Source organism: Talpa occidentalis, unplaced genomic scaffold (genome assembly GCF_014898055.3).
Source record: "Talpa occidentalis isolate TD23 unplaced genomic scaffold, MPIMG_talOcc4v2.1 talOcc4.4, whole genome shotgun sequence".
NCBI classification, from domain to species: domain Eukaryota; kingdom Metazoa; phylum Chordata; class Mammalia; order Eulipotyphla; family Talpidae; genus Talpa; species Talpa occidentalis.
This window is the reverse complement of record NW_023604295.1, coordinates 65240523-65252822: the sequence shown is the minus strand read 5'-3', so window position 1 is coordinate 65252822 and position 12300 is coordinate 65240523. Positions and strand designations below refer to the sequence as shown.

At 35.7% G+C, this 12300-nt stretch overlaps 1 protein-coding gene across 1 annotated transcript; it reads right to left on the bottom strand.

Annotated features, from left to right (window-relative positions):
- Positions 1–6587: 6587 nt before the first annotated feature.
- LOC119256867 (60S ribosomal protein L26-like) lies at positions 6588–7030 on the bottom strand. Its single transcript, XM_037524616.2, has one exon. The coding sequence runs from the start codon at positions 7028–7030 to the stop codon at positions 6605–6607; it is 426 nt and encodes a 141-aa protein (XP_037380513.1). The 3' UTR covers positions 6588–6604.
- Positions 7031–12300: the final 5270 nt, after the last annotated feature.

Sequence of the window (12300 nt, the reverse complement as noted above, 5' to 3'; positions counted from 1 at the left end):
ATATTTCTAGGTGTAGTACGTCATGGTATTTTCCTGTATAGTTTACATTATTCTTGGCATTTCATTGCCTGTCTCATGAGATGGCTGAGAAGGAAAATATAGTAACTTGCACTCACTTCTCAAGGACAAAATGCCATGTCTAACCAGAGGAAACATTCAGAAAGTGAAAAGCAAATACTGCAAAAAGAATAAAGTTGAAAAATGTGGCATATGAGAAGTCTGGAAACTTAGGGAAAAAACGTTTTGTTTCATGGAATATAATTTTAATACATTACCAAATTCCCAGTTTTTAAGGGTTTTCAAAAAGGGACAAATAAACGTTTATGAAAACTCATTCTTAGAGCTTGGTATATACAGGAGAGAAAATATGATCTTTGACATAAACCCAGTCTTAGAGCTTAAGCTTCCACTGGTACTTGTATAGGGAAACCCTGGGGCCTCAAACACATTTGGGTTAAACTACTGTAGCACTTTTTGACAATACAAGCTGGGAAGGCTTTGTGTAACAGAGGCAATTAAAATGTCCAAGCTATCCCTTGAGATATGTCAGCACACTGAGAACCTGGGATACTGAATAACTTAATTCTTATTCACTTACAGCCTGAGAGGAAAATAATTTCAATTCTTCCCATAGAGTCTTTCTCTTTTTCCTCTTAAGAGAAACAATTAAACAGTTACAAGCATGTATTAAACTTTAACACATTGGTATGAAGTTTTGGGCTGTAATGTAGGATAGAAAATTCTATAATGTCACTGTATCTTACATGGCTAAAAATAAACTTTAACAACCAGATTGTAGCATTCCACAACTGAAACAGATTGGGTGACATTTTCTCATTCAAAGCCTTGTTTTTATATATGAGAGAACTGCAAAATGACTAACTAAAGTTCATATTATTAGCTAATATTAGACCCAATACTTAAGAAATAGAAAATTTAATAGAGTTTTCTTTTGAAGCTTGGTAAAATAAACCAGGTTTTCTTCTCAGGAGCTACTTTTGGGAAATGTTACAGTGTAGAAAATGTCCTTGTAAGCCTTTGTGCCTTTTCACTTTGGAAAAGGAGAGAGTGAAATTATAGAAATTTTAAGCAAATTTTTAGGAGAACTTGTTCTTCTTTTGTATGTAGTATATATTGCTTCTTGATCCATTTCTTTCGTTGACGCAACAAGCCTTTCATTTTATATTAGCAATAAAGGGCACAGTGGAAAAGCCTCATGTGGAACAATATGGTCATTACACAAAACTTTGGATGTATGGTGTTTATTGGAACTACGAACTATTGGAAATAGCCATATAGATCTTGTGGAAGAGCCCTCTTAATAATGACTAGTAATGGTTTCACATAATAGGAGCTCAGAAAATATTTGCTGTTTGATTTGCTTCTTTTATGGGTGCTTTTTCTTTTGTTGTTGAAGCTATATTGAAGATAATCCAGACTGGAACATGAATTGCTTGAACAAATGAATATACTGAAATGTTCAACATGTATCATGGGCTTATTGGTTTTTCTACAAAAGAATTTTCTTGAGACTGTGCTGTATAATTTTACTATCTCCACAAAGCAGGACAAGAAGGTTTTTAATAATCCTAAGCATTAACGTATAGTATATACTTCCTTTTGACTGAAGGGGAAGTTCAAGAGTGTTCACGTTAAAGAATTGTTCACTAGATAACTTCCCAGTTTCTATGTCAGTCATATTGTGTAGAGACCCTTTGGCTCTGGTAGGTAGGATATTGCTGTTATGGAATATTGTACCCTGAACTCCAACATTGCATGCTATTTGGAGATGGGTGTTTGTGGGTGTTAAAAGAGGTCACAAGAGCGAGATCCTGATCCTTGTGGTATCTTTGTAGGAAGTGTCCTTGTAGAACTAGTGTCCTTGTAATTTATGAGAGATTTTTCTTCCTCGCCATGTTGTGCGGGCACATAGGAAGTGATCACCTCCAAATTTGGAAGAGAGTTATCAGAAACTGACTCTGATGAACCTTGTCAGTTTTCAGAAATATAAATTTCTTTTGCTTAAGCCACCTTGTCCATGGTGGCTTAGGTCTAATCATTATCACTAATCATTATCAGAGATGACAAATACAATTTGTCTAATCATTATCAGAGATGACAAATACAATTACCATTTAAAACAAAGAAAAGATCCATCAACAAATAAGCATTTTTGAAAATTATTACATGATTAAAGGTTTTAGAAAATGCTTTGTTTTAGGGCCTCCCCGGTGGCGCACTGGTTGAGTGCTGGGTTGCGAAGCTGCCCGCAGCCTCTGCAGCGCTGGTTCGATCCCCAGCTGCTCCCCAGCCACCGGAGGAGGGTCCCACATGGCGCGCAGACCTCTCCTGCTGCCCGCTGCTCCTCTCAACAGTGTACTTCGGTCCTTCTGCCTGCTCTGCTCCCCGCTCTGGCTCTGATGAATTCTCTCACCCTCCCGTGCTTCTGACTGTACCCAATGCTTGTATAAAAGTTTTATCTCTCTTTTCTTTCTCCATCTCTTGTGGTTCTTTATCTACTTCCTAGATTGTTGGAAGAGCAAATTACTCTTGGGAATTAAAAAATAAACAACAAACAGAGACATAAAAATAAATGCATTACAGTATTTCTACTACCTCAGTTTCTTTGTAGATCAAATGAAAGAAATAAGGAGTTTTAAAAAAGTTTAATTGTGTAAGGACCACTAATGTCTTGTGAATTCTATTATCCTTGCTCAGCTTTGTTTTAATTTTGACCTTGACCAAGCGTCTTAAAGACTTCATGAACAGTTACTGCTTCTATAAGACTGTTTAGAGTTAGAAATGTTGAGTTTTTCCAAGATGAGAAATTATGTTTGCATAGCAGAAAACACACATTTAAGCTAGAAATATGTTGGAAAATGTCATTTCCTTTGCAACCCAAACAAATTAAGATGAAGGGAAATATCACTTAGTAGAATTTAGAGCTTATTGTGAGATTTTGAAAAAATTCCAGAAATTTGGCAAAACCTAAAATATTGCTTGGCAATTATGCCCTGGGATGAGTATTTTAGGAGTCCAAATTAAACTTGTTGACAGATATGTACTGAGAATGTGTTAACATGGTGCCATTTCTGTTTCTTGCTGTGAGTACTGTCCTGTGAACTTAGGATTTATCCCACATAGAACCTATTCAAGTTACTATATGTCATGTAGATGAAAGATTTATATTTACTATATACATATTTTTGAATCATAGCCATATACCCATGGGTTAAAGCAATCCCAAATGCATATAAAACTGAATACATGAAGCCAAAATTAACTTCTTTGACATATTTCAAGGTTACCACCATGCTATATATCATCTACTATTTGAAGAGAAAATGGCAGATGGTATGGAAGTTAAAATTCAAGAAGTCTACTAAAAAAGTTCCAACTGCTTTTTCTTTAGATCATATGTGCATTAAATGTTGTATATGGTTGTCTTGAGTCACGATTAGATTTAGTTATATATCTCTATTTTATCCAGCTTGGACCACTGGGTTGTATTAGTGTCTCAATATTTACCTGAGCTATTGGCAAAATCAGTTACAGTTAAGGGAAAAAAGGAGTATCAAGATGCATGACAGTCTTTGTAGAGATGGTATTGTAGACAGTCTTTGCTGAGATTGTAGAGATCTATCTTTTGAAGTCAAGTTTCTAAATTTAAAACTTTTTATATTATTGGAATATTGAATTCAAATCCTATAGAACAATCATAAACAACAATTTCTGAAGAATTCTCCCCTTCATATTTTCTATGTATAATAAAGTCCACACACATCTATTATTGTATTTGCAAAAATGTTATTTCCTTTTCTTCTGTGTTATTTATGTTTTAACTTTTTTCTGGAAAGTGCTGGTTGATAATTGTTCTGATATTTTCATCTTTGAACTTTGTCCAATGATTTCAGTTATAAGAAGAGACTAAATGTAGCATCAGAGTTTTGAGACAGATTGGAATTTATATGGCATCATGGGTTCACTCTTTTAGCTCAATCCTTGTGGCTCAAGCCTCTGCCCAATCAGGATAAAGCAATAGGCTGACAGAGTAGTGCAGAGCTTTCCTGGTACTCACAGCCTACATCTCCTTTAATGGCATGTAGGGAAAAGTTAACACCTTTGGTAAGAAAGGAGTTCAGAACAAGAAATTTCTGAGAGTAGCCTGAAGATGATGGGTTTTCTCATTCTACTGGTTCTTGTTGGGTTCCAGTCTCAGCTGCTCCAATGTTGTTCCTTTCTAAATTTTGCAAACATAAATTTCTGTGTAAGGCAGAGAATTCAACTTTTGCAATTCTTTAGGGTGCATTAGATAGGAGTTTTAGAAGTTACAACTTAATGGCCACGTTTATACTACTAGCAGTAGACATTCTGTTTCCACATGGAGAAGCTTGGATTAAAGCTTGTCTCTCATATGTAGGACCTAAATGAAGTCTGGGAAAACATTCTGATATTCTAATTTTTTTTTTTTTAACCATTGAATGTTGAGTTTAGGCAGGCATATATTTGAGACAAATTGTTCAAACAGATTGCTTAATGAACTGCTTCACTGACTTAGAGCAATTATTTTTCCCATTCTGGGATGGAAGTTGCTTCACTATCCTCCAGTCCAACTCGAAAAGCCAATTCTGTATACTCAGGCTCATAGCTATCACTCTCCTCTTTTTTTTTTTTAAAGGACTTATTTATTTTTTGCTTATAAGAACTGGGGTGTAAGCCAGAGGTGTGGGGGTAAGAGTATTCACTAGAGACAGAGTGGGGAGCAGAACAGGCAGATCTACTAAAATATGCTTCTGAGGGGAGCAGCAGATGAGACAGGAGAGGTCTGTTGTGCCATGCGGGTTGGTCCAGGGCTGGAATCGAACTTGTGCTGCAATAGCTGGCAATAGCTTGATAGTGCTGAGATTTTAATCCCTACACCACCAGGGAGGCCCCTACTCTTCTCTTTTGATACAATTGTATTTTATTAAAATTATTTCCTTGAAAGTAAAAATAACTACTCAAATTAACTTTAACAAAAAAATCCCAGTTTTTTATTTTTATTTTTTTAAGGCCAGGATAGCTAAGGAGGCAGAAAAATCCCCAGGATATCGAAGAAATCAGAGGCTTGATTCATTAATCTAGCACACTGTAGTTGAAGAATTATTAATACAATATGCCAAACCTTGATATCAAGATAGAGCAAAAATGGACACTTTCTGATTTTCTAGACCTTAAACTCTATTTCAATGAGATCATCTGCTTTGCACTTTTATTACAGCTTCTTGATTAGCTATTGAATTCATTCTCTCAGATTCCTTTATGTGATAGTGTACAAAACCTTTAGGATTTCCTGAGTTACATCTTTTTAATTTCTGGACTTGACGATGGGGTGAGTTTTCTCTGATGGTTTTACTCACAAAGACCTTGGAGGAACCCACATAGGGTCAGGACACAGGGGCAAAGGAGGAAGACACTGGCAGTCAGAGCTTGTCCCCTCCTGTGGTTTTCAAAGACCTACTTCCTGAGACTTGCTTCCCCCTTGCAGACTCAGCTGCTCTCCTAGTTGACTCCTAGTTCCTCACATGTTGTTGCTATTTCATTCTCTTTGTCCTTGGATGTTTACACTTTTAACTAATTTCATTGAAAGCTCTTTTTTTTTTTTTCTCATTTTATTGTAGACTCAGAAAGAACATGCGTTAACTGTTACCTGTAAGTTTCATGTCGGTGTACTTTATATTAAATTTTATTTGACCATTGGTCTTTAAATGCCTGCAATTGGTGCAGCTGCATTACAAGCTGTGCAGTTCCTTGGATGAAGTCCTATTTGATTAGATTTTACCTTATGTTCTTTAGATCAAAAGCTATATGTTCAATTTTCAGAAAAAATTGATCTAAGGCTGAATTTAGATAAGAGATGATCATTTCATTTTATGTTCTTAATTTTCTTAAGAATTTTTGATAATTTCATGTCATCTTTTTATAACATGAACATCTTGACTATTGATTTTTAATGGTATTAACCAGGTTTTTCTCTACTTTTTTTTTTTGTGTGTGAGTTGCCATAAACGTTGGAGTAGAGAACTATCTTGGTTTCCACAAAAATTTGTTAAATGTTTTAATATTAAAGAATGTGTCAAAATTTCAACAGTGTTAACAAAGAGTTTAGTGAGAGGAAAGGGAAGATATTCGTAATTTATGTTGCTATACAGCAACCAAAATTCTCATCTGTGAGTTTGTGCTGAAATATACTGACAAAGTTTGCCTTGTGGTTTATGATTAGCATTTATCTAATGAGCAATACTAACAGATAATAATGATATCAGCTGATGTTTTTTAAAAATAACTAACTCAGCTCTCTCATTTCTGATAGTGCTTATATGACTGTAAATGTGTCTATATTGCAATGTTTGCATACTGGAATTGCCTTCAATGCTTTGGTTCTGGCCCAATCTAGGCCAATAAATCTGAATTTCTGAGAATGGCATCTGGATGACTCTAGTATGTTAACTTTTCAAGGTTATTATAGTATAGAGGCAGAATTGAACACTTACTGGTCGCTTTTTTTTTTTCATTTTAGCAGTTTTTAATAAAAGTTGTATATAAGACTATTTTATTCCTGCATCTACTCAATTGTTTCTTCCTTGTATTTGCCCTTTTCCTTTCCTACTTGGCGAGATTTGGCTTTGCGTTCTAGGATCTTTTTGTGGTCTTTGTCCAGCTTTAGTCTAGTGATAACCACCTTACTGGGGTGAATGCCCACATGAACGGTTGTGCCATTTGTCTTCTCCCGCTGCACTCTTTCAATGTAGATGACATATTTCTTCCTGTAAACCTGGACTACTTTGCCAATTTGCTGTCCTTTATAATGTCCCCGAACAATCTGAACTTCATCATCCTTCCGGATGGGCATGAATGGGACATTGTAATTCTGCCTCAGCTCTTTGGAAAGAGGGGAAGACATGATCTTCCTATGAATGTGGGAAGGCGCATTGAAATGCCTATTACGATTCTTGCTCTGGTCAGAAGTCACAAAGGGATTGAACTTCATTTTGGCCACCGGTGCTTTAGCGATGGCCGCAAAAGGGCTGATCGCTCTTTATGAAACAAAGAACATGAAAATGAATATATGATTTTCCCTTTTGGTTGTGTTTCTGATTTGCCTTCCTGTTGTATCTTGATGAAAGGAATATAAGTGCTTCTCTTCTCATGGTAATCATTATTTAGTTTAGAGATCTAATGTCAGGGAAATCTAACATTTAAACATACAGAGTCATAGTGAATGAAAGAGATTAAAAAAATTTGCTCTAGTGCAGAACTAAAAACAAAATCTTTTTGGATTTTTTCCTATCATCTAGTCAGAAGATTGCACGGAGACTTAGTTACTCAAAGCTAAACCATTTTAATTTATATATAATTATTTGAGTACATTTTATTAATGTGTAACCATTTTTTTATGTCCTGGGAAAAGGCTTTGTGATACTATATACCATATCTTGCAATATTTCACAGGTGATAATGCTTTTTGGTCTCCAGACAAAAAATGATTTTTCTTTAATGACATATGCCCTAGGTTACTTGCAAATGTCAGGACATTGATGTTGCTATTGTGGATACTATGAAGTCATGAAAAGCAGAAGGTTTTAGATCTGGGCCACTTTTGGGAATATTGAACATAGTAGAATATCCCATCCCCCCAAAATATATAAAGACACACTTAGAAGGACATTCTTTTTTTTTTTTTTTAAAGTGTTTTTTCTTTCTTTCTTTTTTTTTTTTTAAAGATTCGTTTATCTATACAAGCACTGGGTACAGTCAGAAGCATGGGAGGGTGAGAGAATTCACCAGAGCCAGAGCGGGGAACAGAACAGGCAGACTGACGAAATGCACTGCTGAGGGGAGCAGGGGGCCCGGCAGGAGTGGTCTGTCGCGCCATGTGGGACCCTCGCCAGCGGCCTGGGATCGAACCGGCACTGCAGAGGCTGTGGGCAGCTTCGCAGCCCAGCGCTCAACCGCTGTGCCACCAGGGGAGGCCCTAGAAGGACATTCTTTCTAAAAGATGTTCTCTATAGAATGTTGGCTCTTACGGTGATAGAAGAAGCAGAAGTCATTTATTAAATGTTCAATCATTTATTTAAAATATTTATTTGGGCCTCCCCCTGCGCAGGTGGTTGAGCACAGTGCTGTGAAGCTGTTCACAGCCTCTGCAGCGCTGGTTTGATTCCGGCCGGCCGGTGAGGGTCCCACATGGTGCGGTGGACCTCTCCTGTCTTCCCGCTGCTCCTCTCAGCAGTGTACTTCGTCAGTCTGCCTGTTCTGTTCCCCACTCTGTCTCTGTGAATCTTCTCACCCTCCCGCACATCTGGCCTGTATCCTGGTTCTTGTATAAATAAATATATCTTAAAAAAATATATTTATTTGAGTCTACTATGTCAGACTTTCTTATTATATATTTTTAATTTTATTGAGGTAACTTAGTTTTACAACACTGTATGTTATTCAGAGGTCTGTACAGGAATACGTTTCTTCAGATGCTTCACACACCCACCATGCCCACCACTAAAACACCCATTGTCTTCCACCAGAGGCCATCTGGAGCCCCTCCACACTTTGAGCTCTACCCTCCTTCTTCCCCTCTGGTACACTTAAATCTGCAGACAGATTTCTAGGGTTGTTATTCATTTGATTTTTGACTGACCCTTGTTGCGTTTCTTTATATTTCACATGTAAGTGAAACAAATGATAAGTGAAACCATCTGTCTTTCTCCTTCTGTCCATTTCACTTAGCATCATCCTCCCCATTTCTATCCAGGTTATTGCTGAGTAGTATTCCATTGTACAAATATACTACATCTTAATCCACTTTGGGGAGGGTTATTTGGATTTTTTTTTTTTTTTTGGGTGAGGATCAGAAGTCCAGGGTTATAAGTGATATCTTTATATGCTATAATGAATTTTTTAATCCCTTTGAATTGATTTTATTTCTATTGGCCCTATCATTCCCATGACCCTTGTTTCCTTAATTTATACAGTTATTGATGATTTCCATAATTCATCTGTGGAATCATCATGTTTATTATTTTTCACAAGTGATCATTCATACATTGAAAACAAACTAATTATAGATAGGAATTTAATTATTTGTTATTATTATTAATATGTAGATTGAGGTGAAGTTATTCCTTAAGACACTTATTTAAAACCAGGGACAATTTTGTACCCCAGGGGATGTTTGACAATGTCTGCAGACTGTTTTTTCTTTATTGTTACAAGTGCTATTGACATCTAGTAGAGGTCAGGGATGTTTCCATACGTACTACAGTGCCCAGGACAGCCCCATGACAAAGAATTATCTATCCAAAATGTCAGCAGTGCTGTGGTTGAGGAATTCTGCCTTAAAATAATTCAAAGAAAAAGACTATATTGTTGAATTTTTAATATATGCTTAAAGCCACAGTACTATAACTTTTATCTAGGGAGAAGATATTTTAAAAGCATTTATGCTTTAAGTCTTCTCCCCTTTACACATTAATGTATTCTTCTAAGCTCTAAATTGAGTAGATTAAGTGATTTCCCTTCTAAAATGTTCAACTACCTATAATCACAAGAGTTTCCTTTTAGTACAAGTGCAAGCTGTCTTCTCAGCAAGTTATGCCAGATTCAGTTATTAAGAAAATGAATACCCTTTAGATAAAATATGTTCCAATTTCAAAATAAATTGCACATTTAGAGGATGCTACAGCAATTTTCTAAATATGTTTTTTCTGTACAAATCAAAATTCTATTTCTGTGTTCACCATATAGTTTCACCTGTAATATCTAGACTTGATTTCTAGATTTGTAAGGGAATGAAAGCAAGTGTGAATACTCATGCTCTCTAGGGATACTGAATGTATGAGTTGCCTATGTGTGTGCCTGTATATTTATATATAGCTTCTGCACCTATCATTTCAAACCTTTACCTGTATCTAATATAATGTCTCTCAAGGAATGTTGTGATTAATATATTAGATTTTGGGGAATGTTGTGATTAATGAAAGATACTTTGCCACATGTATACTTTTGTAAAGAAAATATTTTATTTTTATATATATAAATATATGTCATATATTATGATAGTGTTGTGTAGTCTTATTTTCTGTTTATGAAATTATAAATTAATAGAAACCATCTCTTTCTGTAGATGACAGATTCTTTAACTCCTTTATTCTAGAGTATAGACATAGCATAGCACCCAGAATGCTGCTGTTAATCCACTTACTGGGTTGCTTCAAAATGCCTATGTATGTGCTGTCCTACATACATAGATTGTGATTGCACTTTTCCTTTGTATCCTAGTTCTGGTAAATTGCTGGGAATTCAATAAAATCACAGTGTTTGTTGGTCTATAATGAAATGTGATAGTTTCTAAAACAGAAAATCTTTATATTAATAGCAAGGCCTGTTTCTTTTTTGTTAATTTGTTTTTGTTTTAAGTCAGCCTGGTCCTAGAGCCACATAAATATTTCATCATGAGTTAGAGATATATACATACCTTCTATGTTTCTATAAGAACCCTGTTTTTTTCAGATAACCATCCATCCCCTGTAACCCATGTGGCTCAAGTGAAATGACCACATTTGCAATTGCATGGCCATGTGGTGGTTAGTGTAACCAATCTTGAGATATACATCCTCCTTTCCAGAGAATGTTGCTGTGATTTTAATTGGGTAACATTGGTTTATAACACTGTATTTGATTTTGGGGAATAGGTTCATACCTCCTCAAATGTATGTCATTATACCACATCAACCACCAAAGCACCCATTATTCTTTACTGTAAAACATTGGGTACCCTTTCTCCCTTTGTTTACATCCCCATTCTATCTCCCTTTCTAGTAATCTCAATTCTGTAGTATTATTTCCAGGGTCTGTTTTGGTTTAGTTTTGTCAGTTCCTTTATTTTGTTTTTCTATATTCCATATATGGTAAAACTATCTGATATTTGTCTTTCCTTTTCTGATTTATTTCACTTAGCATAATCTCATCCAATTCTATCCATGTTGTTACAAATGACCACAGTTCATATTTTTCTTTTTTTATATAGCTAAGTAGTATTCCATTGTGTATATATACCACATCTAATGCCACTCATCTGTCCTTGCATACTTGGGTTGTTTCCATAACTGGGCTATTTATAAATAGTGCGGCAATGAACATAGTAGTGCAAAAATATCTTTTAATTAGTGCTTTTGGTTTCTTCAGATAGATATGTAGGATTGAAATTACTCAATTCTATGGTAGATCTCTTTTTAATATTTTGAGGAACCTCCATACTGTCTTCCATAGGGACTGGATCACTAACAGTGTATAAGAATTCCTTAATCCCTATGCCCTTACCATCATTTGTTGTTGTTGTTTTTTAAATATGGGTCATTCTCATAGGTGTGATGTGATATCTCATTGTGGTTTTAATTTACATTTCCCTAATGATAAGTGATGATGAGCATTTTTTCAAGTGCTGGTTGACCGTCAGAGAAAGGTTTTGGAATCCATGTTAAATCCCAAACACTCAGCATTCTGGGAAGGGATAGTTATCAATTTAGAAGATTCAGCCTAATCATACTGGGAGAAAGGATAGTTCCCCTATTGTTAGGAGACAGGATTTTTTTCTTATTTTGCTCAGTATACATGGATGAATAAGCACACTGCCATAGCTGCTTCAGGCAGTCATCTTGCTACCATGGAGAAAGCCTTTCTAATAATAAAACTGACATATAGACGAGGAGCGAGCCAAGGTAATAGCAGAGAAAAAGAGCTAGATCTGTGCATATATCACACCTGGAGCATATCCTACTTTTTGATTTAGATTATATGAGAAAATGGCTTCCTATATTCTTTAAGCCTGCTGGAGTAGTGCTTTCTATTACTCATAACCTAAGTTACGAGTGTTAGAAATTCCCAGTCCCCTCCTTTTTAAAATTCATTCATGTTTGCTATTTTTCTTGTAATTCAGGCTATAATACCCCAGAATACATTCAGTGATTCCCTTTTTCTTCGCTTACTTTTGCTACACCTCAGAATTTCTGTTCCTATCTTTTTGCTTACATTGAGACCCTTTTGATAATTGTGTTTTGGTTCTCAACTTACCCAACTTATCAAAACTCCTTTAAAATAAATTTCCTCTAAAGGGAATTTTCTAGTACCAATTTTTAAGATGTAGTTTTCATAGTTTTTCAATATTCCCATTTATTACTGAGGATGCAAGAGATTAGCCAATCTTGAGGGACAGTGGGTTGGAACTCAGATCTGGAGTCAATCTATTTCAAATGTTGGTCTTAC

Bases quoted from the DNA above. Each gene is read 5' to 3' on its own strand.
- LOC119256867 (XM_037524616.2), bottom strand. From the start codon at position 7,030: ATGAAGTTCAATCCCTTTGTGACTTCTGACCAGAGCAAGAATCGTAAT.